Source organism: Labeo rohita, chromosome 7 (genome assembly GCF_022985175.1).
Source record: "Labeo rohita strain BAU-BD-2019 chromosome 7, IGBB_LRoh.1.0, whole genome shotgun sequence".
Taxonomy (NCBI): domain Eukaryota; kingdom Metazoa; phylum Chordata; class Actinopteri; order Cypriniformes; family Cyprinidae; genus Labeo; species Labeo rohita.
Window position 1 is genome coordinate 36,312,000 of NC_066875.1, and position 14,638 is coordinate 36,326,637.

Consider the following 14,638-nt stretch of genomic DNA (forward strand, 5'->3'; position numbering starts at 1 on the left):
AACAATATATACTATCAGTGTAAACTTGTTCAAGACTTGGACTTGTCTATTTACTGTACATTAACAGCATTTTTAAATTTAAAAAAAGTGAACAGTTATTTTATTTGTAGTTATGAAAGTAATGTATACATTATTGTTGACTCAATACATGCACAGCAAAGATCTAAATAAAAATTGTTACTGTAGCTGCTGTATCAATTCTAGGTATTACTCACCTGCTTTCCCCTTCACACAAATCCTGCTGAAGCAGTCGGAACCCTCCACCAGATGAGCCTGTAATTTTTAATAAGTTAAAGAATCCCTCAGAAAAATACTGAAACCATTTTAGCACCTGTTTGTGAACTAGTCTCTCAAAGTCACCAAGCCTAGCTCAAAAGTTTGAACTCAAGTGTTCATAACCAATAAAATGCAGCTTCTTGTTGGCCATAACTTGCCTGAAGTTTATAATACTGTTAGAATGTTCTGTTTCTGACTCACTAGCTCTGCTTCTTCCTGTTCTGTGCACATATTGGACCCGAAGGGCTGCTATGATGCTCTGTGCAGCTGCAGAGAGAGGGACTGCATTCAGACTGCTGCAGAGGTAGCTCTCCATCTCATTTGCTGCTCTCCTAATCTGTCTTACCCCTGCAGACACACATGCAGAAAAACAGCAGTGCAATCTTAGCAGGTGCTAGATTCAAATCTGACAACAAAAGGAAACGTGCATATGCAACACAATAAATGGCTGCTTATGGCTCATACTCTTTCGTTACACAATACATGAGCGGAAATCCATTGTTCCGATGTTTGTCAGTCAACTCAGATCTATCAAAAGGTAATACATGCAGCTGGCTGGTGTTTTTCAGGTGCTCTTTTTTAATGAGAGGACTAAAAAATAAAAAAAAGAATCAAACAGCATTTATAAAAAAAATTTAAACACACACAAAAAGATTTGCTCAAACATTGAGAATACAAATTATGTTTATTCACAAAGAAACCGTTAACAACCGAAAAACTAAGAAACATGATTTATACAAGGTGCAGCACATTTGTTAAAGTACAAATGCAAATTGATGTGACACTGTAGGTACCAAATACAAATCTGACATACCTAAAGATCATGAACAATTAGCAAATACAAGAAATAAAGAATAATAAGCAAGTACTGTATGAGATCTACAGAAGCAACAATGCTCCATGTCCTTGTCTGCATATAACATTCTTTTTTTGCAGCAGCAGCAGGGACCCTGTATTGGCTGGAGTAGATAAATGAGACCAATCTCTACAATCTAATTCTACATAACCCCGGCTTGAGCTTCTATATCTCTCACTGCTCTGTTGAGCAGTCTTGGGTCCAGATGGAAATAAACATACAGTTCCCTCTCTCTCCTTAGGGTGGCACTGCGTTCAAGCCTTCCTCGTTTGGCCTTCAAGTCCCCAACTATGTCCTGAAGAGATGTGTATAAGGCCTTCTGCTTGACCTCCAACTCATCCAGAACTATTGTGAGCTCCTAAACAGAGAGAGTGGGTGGCAAAAAGTCAGACGGAGAGCAGGAGTTGCCAAGTACAGTGGTAGGCAGAAAGCGTGACAGGCATAGTAAAAGTCAAAGACAGAAAACAGCATGACATGACAGTATATGTGGTGGAAAAGAGTTTGAGAAGGTGAGACGAAGAGCAGGAGACTGGAGTTAAAATACAGTTATCCATGCTCTTTTTGATATGGTATGGAAATACACATATCCCAATCTACACATGAATACTTCTTTAACATTCATTGCTTTCTGTGCACACAAGTATAGATGTGAACAACATAAATACAAGTGATTAACAGAATTGATTTAATAAACTGCAATATGATTATAATAAATACATTTAAATTTTGCATTACAGTGAGAAGGAAAGAGAAGAAAAATAATATATTGCAATGAATTATGTGTTTGTTTTTAATGCCATCCCAGCTTCTTTGACCATCTTCATGGCAAATCCAGGTTAAAATATAAAAATAGATAAAACTAAAAACCCAGAAAAGATGTTTTAGATCCATTTTAAATAAAACTTATTTTGGACTACATTGCTAAAAAGCTTTACAAGGGTGTCAGCAGAACAAAGGTGTTTTCAGAGGACTAGAAATATCACAGTTCAATAAATTGTGTTTCACAGACAGTGTGGTGTTGTGATGACAGGAAAGAAAACAGAAGCCACAGACAATTTTATACCTTTTCACTAAGAATAAAAACATAAAGGGCCGGATATATTAACAATTTGTGTCAGTGCAAACCCTCTTTTGACATTAAAATAACTAATGTCAGTATGTACAAAAGTAGGGCCCTATGATTTCCACGATGGGGAAAACACGGACGGAATCGCGGAATCCAGTCATAAAAACGGAATTTATTGAATAACGGGAAATGTCACGGATTTTGTCAAAGTTTGAATGAATTAAATAAGAGTAGGTCATTATACTTAAATCAAACTGCAATATGGACTAGTATCTGTAAATATTACGCCGCAAAAATACCATTTAAATGTGAATCCTGCATGTTCGGCATGTCTCTGTTTTAATGAATGGAGTAGACGAGCGGTTTTGTTTACTACACACACTGAAGCGTCTGTCGTCTCACTAAACGAAGACATTAACACATGAACGATATCTGCTGAGAGTCACTTCATGAGCATTTGACCGTTTCATTTTAGGAAAACTAGCGTTATATCATATACACACAGACACGGCAACCCGTCAAAATAAACGTCCGGTTTAACTTGAAGACATTGTGCCAGATACATATTATATAAATATTAGTTGAGAAAACTTAAAATGGGAAAAAACGGAATCCAGAAAAACTGAAACGGAAAAAACGGAATTTGGAAAAAAATAAAACGGATTTCATAGAGCCCTACTATAGACACAGAGTGAAAAATCTTCAATGAAAAAGCATGGACAGTAATTTTTGTGGCTAATTTTAACTGCATACGCATTTGTAGGAGTTTCCCCTTCAGATGCAAAACTTACGGAAGGAAAGTATATAAATTAACAAAGGTTTGCAATACTTTACTGGAATTTGAAAAATGGCAATTATTTAACAACCAAAAATTATGCTCCTGTATTGTTACTAGATTACCTGCATCTGATTGCCACTGACTCTGCTTTTTTGCAGCCCTACGCTAATTTGTACTGCTCTTGGTCAATTGCGTTGGTCACTATGGATATGAGCGAGCTGTGTTCGTGTCTTTCATTTGAACATTGTCAGTAGATCACCTGCAAAACTTCCTTACTGGCAACACTCTCACAGGCATTTTTATGGGATTACGGTCTCCCTCTAATTAGTAAATCTGGCCCATAATCTTAAAACAGGAAATTACTGTTTTAAGATTATTGTTAAATGACACACCGTGCATATAAGTACAGAAAACCCCACCACCAAACAGGTACAACCAACCACCGAGAGGTGCATGCTTTTTTTTATGAGTCATAAATATGATTATCTGCTCACGTTTCTTGGGATTCACAAGGGATGATGTTGAAAATGGCGGTGAGGTTGAGAAAATAAAGAACAGAAAAACATACCTGTGCATGAGGGCAGAGCTCCAGTGCAGGTGTGGCTGTAGCACATACCTGCGGCCTCAGAAGAGGCTGCACAATGTCTGAGTACGCCACTTGGTCGAGCGCATCTCGGTCACTTTCTAACCGAGCTCCAGCATAGGCTTGCTCTCGTTTGGCCCCATCCAAAGCTTCTTGTACATTGACCAAATCCTCCTGCAGTGTAAAGGCCGCTGTTTCCAGCCTACTGTAGGTTTGGAATGGATCCTCTCTCTCAGTGGGGGCCTTGCCCAACTCAAGAATCTGCAGCAACCTGAGGAATGAAAATAAAGATATAAAGATATAGTCTTACAAACTCATAGTACAAAACATAGTACAAAACTCTAAGTTTAAGGAGAAGTTCAGTTCCAGAATAAAAATTTCCTGATCCCTGAAGATGTTGATGTCTTTCTTGCTTCAATTACAAAGAAATTCAGTTTTTTTGAGAAAAACATTCCAGGAGTTTTCTCCACATACTGGAATTTTATGGTGGCCAACGGTTTGAAGGTCCAAACTGCAGTTTCAGTGTAGCTTTAAAGGGCTGTACATGATACCAGTAGAGGAATACTGGTCTTATCTATTGAAATGATGGGTCATTTAACTTTTAATTTAAAAAAAAAAAAAAAGTAAATTTCTATACTTTTTAACCACAAATGGCATCGAATGGGATGCACATCTTCATGCTTTACATAATCATGGTCACGCACGATTAGTTCTTCGTCTGTGTACTTTGGTTCAAACAGGTAGGGTAGGGCAAAAATCTCATTTTCTCCTCCAACTTCAAAATCGTCCAACATCGTTGTTTCGCTTTTTTTGCAAAGGGCAGTTTACGTTCTTTGCACGTTCACTTTGTAAACACTGGGTTGGTACTTCCGCCTATGTCACACGTGACCTTTCCAACAAGAATATGTGAGGTCGGCTGGTACAAAACAAGCATAATTATTGCGGTTAAAAAGTATGTACATTTTTATTGTTTTAAGAAAATGACAGATCGTTTTGCTGGACAAGACCCTTATACCTTGACAGAGTCTTGTGTAGAGCCCTTTGAAGCTGCAATTAAACTCCAACTTGGACCTTCAAACCGTTGGCCACCATAGAAGTCCACTGTATGTTGAAGGTTGAACTGTACGTATCTTGGATCTTTCCCTCAAAAAATGTAAGTTTTATTCTGGAAGTGAACTCACTTTTAAACTTCCCTCCACTCAGGACAGGTTACCTGCTAAAGGCTGTGTCCTTGGAGCTGATGACCTGTTGTTTAGCATTAGAACCAAGGTAAGGGACTTGAGTTAAGTGAGGTTGTGTCAGAATGTTTTCTCTCTGAACAGCAGCTTCTGCTGCCCCCTCCAGCCTCTTCAGTATTTCATCAAGCTGCTTCATCACCCTCTTCCCCATAAGGAGCTCTGCATCCTGGGCCAGACGCACAAGCTCAAAGAAGGCCTTTTGACGGAGAAGCTGGTCGCGAACTTCAGTTTGCCTGGAGGTGTAGTAATTTTGCCTGGCTAACTGAAGAGCGAGGTCCCCACGTACCACAGGGATGTTAAGGAGGTGGGCACAGTCTCGTAATGCAGAGGGGACTGGGTCAGACATAAGGGACTGAATTTCAGACTGAACTGAGAGGATCTCAGAGCGTAGATCGGGCTCAAGACTGCTCACCTGTGAGTAGCACAGAGTCTACGAGAGGAAGACAATACAAAAAAATGAGAAACATTATAGGTCTACTCAATATCAAGTGACAAAACATATTGCTTGTGTATATGTATGCATGTAAGTGTATATATATATATATATATATATATATACACACACACACACACATATATATACACATATATATACACATACATGCATGCATATAGGGTCATTCCAGCTGGAATCATCAAATTTTGGAAAAGTTCCCCACCTGACCTCCTCAGATTTGTCTGAAAAAAAATCCATGTGATGGGTAATATGCCCAATAGATCATATACAAAATTTCAGATCTCTACTGTGCATACTTTTTTCACAAAAAATCTGTAAATAAGTTTGTTTTTTACCCCGTTTTGGCGTCACACAGTCTGAGTGACCATGTTCAGACTGAAATATCTCCAGAACTAGTTGTGCCAGGTCCATGAAATTTTCTGGGCTAAGAGTCCTAGTCCAGAACTGCATGAATTACAACTCACAGCATTGTTACTGAATTTACACCTGAATGCTGGCCCTCTACTTTTTTTGAAACTATTACTTCAAGGGTTTTCAGATGTCCATAGAAACCTCAATTTTCAATGTATAAGCATCAAACTTGGTAAATGGTCTGATATGTACCATGTCTTCAGAGCAATATTTCCCATGAATGACACTAGGTGTGAAGATAAAACTTGTTTTTTTGAAAGAGCATATTGTTATTGATAAAATATAAAAAAAATTAGGATGGGGTTTTGCCTCATTTTTCTGGAAAATTTCATGGACCTGGCACAAATAGTTCTGGAGATATTTTAGTCTGAACATGGTCACTCAGACAGTGATGCCAAAACGGGGTGAAAAACAAACTTTTTTTTACAGATTTTTTAAAAAAAAAAAAGTATGCACAGTAGAGATCTGAAATTTTGTATATGATCTATTGGGCATATTACCCATCACATAGATTTTTTTCAGACAAATCTGAGGGGGTCAGGTGGGGACCATTTGATGATTCAAATGACCTGATTCTGGAATGACCCTATATATATATATATATATATATATATATATATATATAAAATAAATATATATATATATATATATACACACAATATAAAATAAATACAAATATATATATATATATATATATATATATATATATATATATAATTTATCCCTGTAAATTTAAAGCTGAATTTTTAGCATCATTACTCCAGTCATATAATCCTTCATAAATCATTCTAATATTCTGACTTGCTGCTCAAAAAACATTTATTATTATTATATTGAAAACAGCTGAGAAGATTTTTTTTTTCAGGTTTCTGAATCGAAAATTCAGAAGAAAAGCATTTATCTTAAATAAAAATCTTTTGTAACATTATAAATGTTGAACAGTTGAGATCCAAAAATCAATTTTACATACTGATAATATAATGATAAATGTTTCTTGAACAGAAAATCAGCATTTTAGAATGATTTCTGAAGGATCATGTGACACTGAAGACTGGAGTAATGATGCTGAAAATTTTGCTTTGACTTGAATATGTATTCAAATAGAAAGCAGTTATTTTAAATAGTAAAACCATTTCACAACATTACTGCTTTTGCTGTATTTTAGATCAAACTGTTCAAATGTTAGATTTACTGTTCAAAAACTTTTGACTGGTAGTTTATGCAAATCATGAAAACTATAATTTTCTTTCATATTTACCTCTGTGCTGCTGTTTAGCCGCTGGATGAGCCACTCATTTGCTGCCTTGTCACCATGCTGCTTTGCCCTCTCATTCATTAGCTGGTACTGTGCCACTATATATGCCCACTGCACCTGTGCCATCTCCTTTTTCCTGAGCTCCACTAGTCTCTCATCCTCTTCTTCCTCATTCTCAGTGCAACAGCTCAGACTGGTCAGCTGGCAGCGATTGGATGTGGAGGTCTCCATCATGTCTGAGATGCCGTGAAAGAACTGACGCTGAGTGTAGGCAGTCAGCACTTTGGTGAATTGCTCCTGTTGCTGGAGGAAAGGCTCAAGAGACAACTGAGAGAGGAGCACTGGAGTTCCTGGTTGAGGACCTAATGGTGGAGAAGCTCCATCTTTACTCTTTAGGGAATGAGTGTCAGTTTGGAAAAAGCCAGCCAGTTTGGTGGTCTCCTTAGACAGGTTCTCTACAGCTGAGTTGGTGTATGCATTTTCGGCTGCCATGGCAGAGTTGGCATCCTTTACTGTATTCCCTCCTTCCTGCAGAAGTGCTTGGGATGCAGAGGCGTTTGCACCCCAGTTGGTAGCTAGCATCTGCAGCTTATTGAGTCTGCGTTGTTTTAGCTGCTTTTCCTTGCGGAGAGCTTGAAGTTCTGTCTCGAGTTCTTCGATTGTTACATTTCCCTCTCCACCCAGCGCAGAACTGCCCTGTGACACTACACCTCCATCCACAGGCAAGCAGGTTTTAAGCAGCTCAGCCAGTGTTGCCTCATCCAAGATGGGCTTCCCGGACTTCTGGAGTGCCTTGTAGGCTTGCAATTCCTCTGGCGTTAGAACATTGCTGCGGTTCAGGCGGTTGCAGACGACACGTAAGAGGTGCAGGTTATCTGGTGCTGTCTCAAATAACCAGTCAAACTCGGAACCTTTCAGCCCAGACGCCTGTGGGTAACCCAACCGTGACAACGCCTCAACGAACTGAGCCCCATCCAGCATGGCTGCTTATTTGAACTTGGCTTCAGATATATTCCCTTATCCTAAGGCAGATGGTCAAAAGACATTATAGCAAGCCCTGACTTATTCTATGTATTCACAAAGAGAAGGCCCAACTGAGGTGAATGTTGCACGATACTTTACTGTGTGTAAACTGGAAAACACACACACACAGTCATGTGTACATTACAGTTCAAAAATATCTGGAGTGGGTCAAATTTTGTAAAATGTTTACGCAAGTATCTTGAGCAAAATTTTTTTTTTTTTGGCATGCTTTTTAACAGACGGGACAGTAGAGAATGACAGGAAAGTTGGGAACGGGATTGACAAAGGACCATGAGTTGGGACTCGATCTCGGGTCGCCAGAGGTGCAGTTGCACTATATGTCAGTGCTCTAACCACTAGGCTATTAGCACCGACTTGAGCAATTATTTAATTGAAAATAAATAAAACCAATAATGTTATGTAAACGTTTCAAGTTATAATAACTTTTTTTTAAATGTTTAAAAAAAATTAAATACATTTTAAAATTTAATTTATATCTGTGATGGCAAAGCTGAATTTTCAGCAGCCATTTCTCCAGGCTTTAGTGTCACACGGTCTTACAGAAATCATTCTTTCAGATTTTCAGAAATCAGAAATCTAATATGCTGATTTGCTGCTAAAGATTTTTTTTTTATTAATACCAATGTTGAAAGTTGTGGAAACCCTGACTTTTTAATGAATTAAATAGTTTAGCAGAAAATAGAAATAGATTTTTCTATAACATTATAATTAATTATAATCTTTACTGTCACGTTTGATTAATTGTTTTATCAATCCTTGGTAAATAAATTCTTAGTGACCTACTATCACACTCACATGTTCATTTAGCTAAGAATTCTCTTCTGCTCACCAAGCCTGCATTTATTTAATCCAAAATACAGCAAAAGCCGTAATATTATGAAATATTTTTACGATTTAAAATAACTGCTTTCAATTTGAATATATTTTAAAATGTAATTTATTCCTGTGATCAAAGCTACATTTTCAGCATCATTACTCGTAATGCTCAGTCAACAGTGTCACATTCAGAAATCATTCTTATATTTATATTTGCTGTTCAAGAAAGATTTATTATTATTATTATTATTATTACTATTACTATTACTATTATCAATATTTAAAACAGTGGAGTATATATTTTTTCAGGATTCTTTGATGAATATAAAGATCCAAAGATCAGAATTTATCTGAAATAAAAAGCTTTTGTAACATTATACACTATACCATTCAAAATCAAATAAATGCAGGCTTGGTAAGCAAAAGAGACTTCTTAAAAAAAAAAAAATAAATAAACAAAAACTTGACTGGTAGTGTATTATAAATGAGGATTTCTATTGTTTCTAAGGCCAGTCTAATTTTTTAGAATTTAAACAAGTTTTACATTCAGAACAGAACATGTACTATTGAAATGGAGTATTTGTATAGCCTCACAGCATCTGTAATAGCCTGTACAAGCTATATTCAACCAAACAACTATACTTATCTATGTCTGAATTCAAACTTTATCCATTCCAGGTAATGAGGGTTTTAATGGGTTAAAATAAACAGGTTGCTTTGCTCAGTTTGTTTATCTAAGTTTCAACAGTCAATTTAAAAAGCTAAGAAAAAATGCATTTATTTTATTTTCACTTGTGTATGTTCTCAGCTAGATACTTTCAGTTAGGTACAATTTTGACACAGTATAGCCAAGTAAACACACATTCGTCGACTGCTATGGTTGGAAGAGATGATAAAAGTTACAGATAAACAGTACTACGTCGTTGTGGTTGTTTAGCCTTATATCATCTGTGAAAACCAGCAAACATTCGTCACAAACATGGACAGTACAAGATACATAAATAGTCAGAAATTTCAGACACGACTCGGTCATGACCAATACCTAAAAGACAGCTTTAGTCAAAGTGGCTTTAGCTTTACCGTCAGTATGACAGACGAATAACAATATTTTGAATTTCAGTAGCCGTTAAAAACGAGCTACTTGTTAAACGTCTGCATTTAGCTAACTTAGCTTGCTTTACTAGTTAGCTAAGGACAAACGATAATTTATTTGCCATCATTAAAAAAAGACTTTGACATATATTTCACAAAGCAGTATAAAATACACATCCCTACCTTGAAAAACAGAAACCGGTCAGCCTGGTGTAAGTCACCACTTCCGAAATGCCCGCGCTTGCTTTCGTCACATGATATGGGGTGGTTCCTCGCCAAATATATTATTTAAAAGCCTATTTTTTTGCAACAGAAAATGGAATGATGTTGTAATACAGCTTAAAACTGTATAAAAATATGTACAGGTGGACTTACTATAAAAACATTAAAAAGCATCTTCACAGAAGATTGACAAATCTTGTCGACCAATTAGATCGATACAAAATGTCACCTGATTAAGATTCGCCAAGAGGTAGCAGTGGGAGGGTCTTAAACAAGTTCGCTACTGTGCACGCAACAGCAGCAAGTATAGAGGAACACAGAGCTTGTGCGTGTAACAGTAACGGGTATGTATCTTAGAAAATTCGTGTTAAAGTTATTATGGACTGCTGCTTTGTATAGCTGATGTGATCTATGACTAAATCAACTGCGTTTCGTGGAACAGTCTGTAGTTTTGAATGTTACAAATCTTTGCACTTTGCATGTATGCAATATTATTTCCCCCCCCCCCCTTTTTTTTTTTTTACAGTTGCTTCCAACAAAGAGAGCCATGGTTCAAGCCAAAACCTGGATTCTAAAGCAGCACTTTGAGGGCTTTCCTAAAGACTCCGACTTTGAGCTGAAAACAGAGCAGCTCTCTGAGCCCAAAGATGGAGGTTTGTGATCCTCACATTACACATTTTCCCATGTTTCCTCTATTGCATATCAAGTGGCATTTGTTCTTGTTCTTCAGAGGTTCTTCTTGAGGCAGTGTTCCTTAGTGTGGATCCTTACATGCGGTGAGTGCCAAAGCTGTAATGAACAGGTGCACTAACCTTTGCACTGACATGCAATAAATCATACTGGTTCTACCTGTTTAAAAATTAATCCTTGTTTGGTTTGTTATAAATTGCTTGATGCATTACTATTTTCCCCTTGAAATATAATTACTAGCTTCCTATATGTTTAATTTATTCTAGACCATATAGCCGCGTTCGAATGCAAGCAGGAGATGTGATGATTGGAACTCAAGTTGCCAAGTAAGAGAAATAAACATTTTGTTCCATAAGAGCCAAAGTCCCTTTCTATATTCTTTGATAAGAGCTGCAACTGCATAACTTTTCAATCTGTTTAGTCTCTCTTTTTTTTTTTTTTTTTTTTTTTTTTCAAAGAAAATAAACCTTGACTTTCTGATCAGTGTAAAATGGGAAGTTTCCAACAATCTGGTTAATATTACAAAAGAATAGCATCTGTGATGCATGTACTGTCACTGACCGTTAGTTGAGGTGCTTTGTGATAAGCAGATCAGGAACTGGCACAATGTTCAAAGTAGTTAATATTCATACTTTAGGTAGGGCTGGGTGATATGGGCAAAAAAATGATCACAATAATTTTTTTCATATCAGTCGATATCGATAATTATCACAATAAATGTCAAGTCTTTATTTATTTCCAGTTTAAAGTCCGATTTTTGCTCCAAAGTGGAAGTTGTAGAAGCCAGACCATTAATTTTCCTTAACAAAATAAATATCTAAATAGAAAAATTAATTTCTGCATGTTCTAATAAGTTATATTGTTTCAAATCAAGAAACAGGTTTGGGTTGTCTGATAATGATAATGATAATAATAATAAAAATAATAATAGTAATATCACTTTTTTGTTTCTTAGAAATGCACATTTGATAGTAGCTTGAGGATGCAGAGGTGGAACGGGCCGCGTGGCGCGATTCAAATGAGTCGCGCTGTTTCGTTCCGCCTTTGGCACATAAAAATTATATCGAACATTTATCGAACTCCTCATATAGTTTTATCGAGGAAGATTATATCGTGAAAATTATCGTTATCGAATTATCACCCAGCCGTAACTTTAGGAGTGCAAATATTTTGCCAGTCCAGTTAAATAGTATATGTTTGTGTTTAGAAAATGCCCATTTTAAATGGGACAATGCCTTGCCACCTTTTTAAATTATACTGGAGTTGATGGTTTATAAACCACTTTTCTGTTTGTGTTGTTTACTTACTTCATTTGATCAAATACTTTGTAAATGAGTGTCTCTTCTGTCCTATATTTTGATTGTAGGGTGATTCAAAGTAATAATCCTTCATTTCCTGTGGGCTGCCATGTGGTTGGTCGAGGTGGTTGGAGAACACATACAGTGTCAGATGGAAGTGAGCTCATCAAACTTTTGGATGACTGGCCTCAGGATGTCTCCCTCTCCCATGCACTTGGAGCCATTGGCATGCCAGGGTAACTTGCTGCTTCTTTCAAAATCACAATTGTTTCTTTTCCAAATGGTTTTGGAAAGTAGGTCAAACGCTTAATCCACTGTGATATAGTCATTATCTGATGTTTCATTCAAGCACAAGATAGATCACATGTCGTGAGTAGATATGGCAGAGTTCAAAGAAAAATAGGTGTTTTGTAAAGCACTTCTGGCTTTACGGAACAAACATTTGTCGCCCACATGTTCTACTACTTCTCTTTTATTTGGGGCAGCACATCGAAACTTTATACGATAAAATGATACATGAATATGTAATAAATCACATTAACTGGGCTCCACAGGTTGACTGCACTCTATGGTTTGGAGGAGGTCTGTGCCATCAAACCAGGAGAAACCTTACTGGTGAATGCAGCCGCAGGGGCCGTTGGTTCCGTAGCGGGTCAAATTGCCAAACTAAAAGGCTGCAAGGTTGTGGGTTCAGCAGGAAGTGATGAAAAGGTGGCATACTTGAAAGAGATGGGCTTTGACCAGGCTTTCAACTATAAGACTATCTCCTCTCTGGAGGAAGCACTGAAGAACGCTTCACCTGAAGGATATGACTGCTATTTTGAGAATGTAAGAATTTACTAGTACTTTATGAAACTCTCAGGTAAAAATATCTTCAAAAGGCAACTTCATATTCTTGATTATTCACTGATTTGCTTTGGTTTTCAGGTGGGCGGCCCTTTTTCGAGTGTTGCTATTGCGCAGATGAAGGCGTTTGGACGTATTGCTGTGTGTGGAGGAATATCGTTGTACAATGACACCAGTCCACAAACAGGTTTGTTTAACTTCTCATGTGATTCTTGTTTTAACCAGTAGAGGTTGCTCTGAATAACCTTTACACTGTAGAATCCACACCTCAGTATAAACAATACACAAACTGCTTAGTCACTATTAGTGAAAAATAAAATTAGACATGAAGAATTGAGTAGATAAAGACTCTTGTCCAAATACATAATGTGTATTTGTCTTTTTTTAGGTCCTTATCCACACCTGCACATGATTTTTAAGCAGTTGAAAATGGAAGGTTTCTTGGTGAGCAGGTGGGAACATAAAAATAAAGAGTCACTTAAGCGAATGTTGACCTGGATGCAAGAGGTACAGTACAAAGGAATACTTGGTTTACTATACATTGCTTGATCTAAATACAGTCATACTTCATCTGAAGAAGTATCATATTTGATAATGATGCGGATTATCTTGTTTTGATGGTTTACAGGGAAAGCTGAAGTGTAAAGAACATGTTACTGTTGGGTTTGAAAACATGCCTGCTGCGTTCATGGGGATGCTGAGGGGAGAAAACATTGGAAAAGCTATAATTAAAGTCTAATGGCAAGTGTTCACTGGTTTTGCCATGAAATTACAATCTTGACATGTTTGTTAAAGGCTCTGCATTAATAACTGCATATTTTCATGTTGTTTCCTTTATTTTGTTTTACAAATAAAATCTCTTTTGTAAATCACTTTCAAATTTGCCCTGTTCTCTAGGACAGATATGAACAAAGCAGGAATAAAATGATACTTTTTTTAATATTAGAATCATGAAGGAGATTTTGTAAAAGGATTAACATGTAGAAGTCTAGTAAATCTGTTGCTCAGCACTACTCAGCATTTATAAATTCTGTCATAAAAAAAAAAAACTTTTGTCAGCAGCATATGCTGAGTCATCATGAACTAGTCGAACAACAGTTTATCATGTACAGTGTTTGTACAGTGAGTGTGCGGTTTTTAATGACTCTCATGCAGTTTGATAAGCATAGTTGTAAGGTTTCTATTTCGCAATAAATCTATTATTTCATCCATAATCCTTAGAACCTCTTTAGGCTTCACTGTTGATGGGTGTGGCAGGTTTCCCAAAAAGTAGAAAGCATACAGACAGTCAAATACCGACACTTTGTAGAGGTATCTAAAGGAAGTTTCTAAAAACAAGTATAATAAATAAATGCATGAGCGTAAAAATAATTGTGTTTTTACTGCCTGCACTGGTTGATGGGTGGTGACGTACAATGACACAACACAAATGCGTCTGTCTTCAATAATACATCAGTGAACACTGACATCTTGTGGCTATTTATGAAGAAATTGTAATTCATAGTAAATGCTAATTAAGCACAGACAGGAGCATCTCCTGCGTGGGGCAGATTTATGTATTTCATCAATGACAAAATTTGTATTAGCTTTTGTGTTCAATCAGTCAATCACATTTATTTATACAGTGCTTTTTAACAAAACAGGTTGTGTCAAAGCAGCTTTACAGTAATAAATAGGACAACAGTGTGTCAATAATGCAAAAGTTCCATG

General features: G+C 36.8%; 3 protein-coding genes across 4 annotated transcripts in view; 1 reads left to right on the forward strand and 2 right to left on the reverse strand.

Annotated features, from left to right (window-relative positions):
* The window catches only part of poln (polymerase (DNA directed) nu), a 56,146-nt gene extending 55,371 nt beyond the window's left edge, over positions 1 to 775 (reverse strand). Inside the window, 3 exon segments of the mRNA XM_051113685.1 lie at positions 216 to 365; positions 435 to 624; positions 760 to 775. Coding sequence (XP_050969642.1) covers positions 216 to 365; positions 435 to 624; positions 760 to 775 — 356 coding nt within the window.
* Positions 776 to 969: 194 nt separating this feature from the next.
* On the reverse strand, positions 970 to 10,202 carry haus3 (HAUS augmin-like complex, subunit 3). Of its 2 annotated transcripts, none has more exons than XM_051116025.1 (5): positions 10,056 to 10,202; positions 6,924 to 7,942; positions 4,773 to 5,227; positions 3,593 to 3,830; positions 970 to 1,490 (listed from the first exon to the last, which is right to left on the reverse strand). In XM_051116025.1, the coding sequence occupies exons 2-5, from the start codon at positions 7,899 to 7,901 to the stop codon at positions 1,275 to 1,277; spliced, it is 1,887 nt and encodes a 628-aa protein (XP_050971982.1). In that variant the 5' UTR covers positions 7,902 to 7,942; positions 10,056 to 10,202; the 3' UTR covers positions 970 to 1,274. The 2 variants fall into 2 exon arrangements, with proteins under 2 accessions (XP_050971982.1, XP_050971981.1); XM_051116024.1 differs by having other exon boundaries at positions 3,545 to 3,830.
* Positions 10,203 to 10,410: 208 nt separating this feature from the next.
* Positions 10,411 to 13,800, forward strand: ptgr1.1 (prostaglandin reductase 1, tandem duplicate 1). The gene is made up of 9 exons (XM_051115995.1): positions 10,411 to 10,438; positions 10,621 to 10,747; positions 10,825 to 10,870; positions 11,051 to 11,110; positions 12,151 to 12,318; positions 12,637 to 12,910; positions 13,010 to 13,115; positions 13,317 to 13,435; positions 13,557 to 13,800. The coding sequence occupies exons 2-9, from the start codon at positions 10,642 to 10,644 to the stop codon at positions 13,665 to 13,667; spliced, it is 990 nt and encodes a 329-aa protein (XP_050971952.1). The 5' UTR covers positions 10,411 to 10,438; positions 10,621 to 10,641; the 3' UTR covers positions 13,668 to 13,800.
* Positions 13,801 to 14,638: the final 838 nt, after the last annotated feature.

What these genes read in the sequence shown, in the direction of transcription:
- ptgr1.1 (XM_051115995.1), top strand. Translation starts at nt 10,642, where the DNA reads ATGGTTCAAGCCAAAACCTGGATTCTAAAGCAGCACTTTGAGGGCTTT. An exon ending in CTCTGAGCCCAAAGATGGAG is followed by an intron (nt 10,748 to 10,824) that starts GTTTGTGATCCT and finishes CTTGTTCTTCAG; the next exon opens with AGGTTCTTCTTGAGGCAGTG. An exon ending in ATTGGAACTCAAGTTGCCAA is followed by an intron (nt 11,111 to 12,150) that starts GTAAGAGAAATA and finishes TTTTGATTGTAG; the next exon opens with GGTGATTCAAAGTAATAATC.
- haus3 (XM_051116024.1), bottom strand. Translation starts at nt 7,901, where the DNA reads ATGCTGGATGGGGCTCAGTTCGTTGAGGCGTTGTCACGGTTGGGTTAC. An exon ending in GGCTAAACAGCAGCACAGAG is followed by an intron (nt 5,228 to 6,923) that starts GTAAATATGAAA and finishes TTCCTCTCGTAG; the next exon opens with ACTCTGTGCTACTCACAGGT. An exon ending in AGCTCTGCCCTCATGCACAG is followed by an intron (nt 1,491 to 3,544) that starts GTATGTTTTTCT and finishes CTCTCTGTTTAG; the next exon opens with GAGCTCACAATAGTTCTGGA.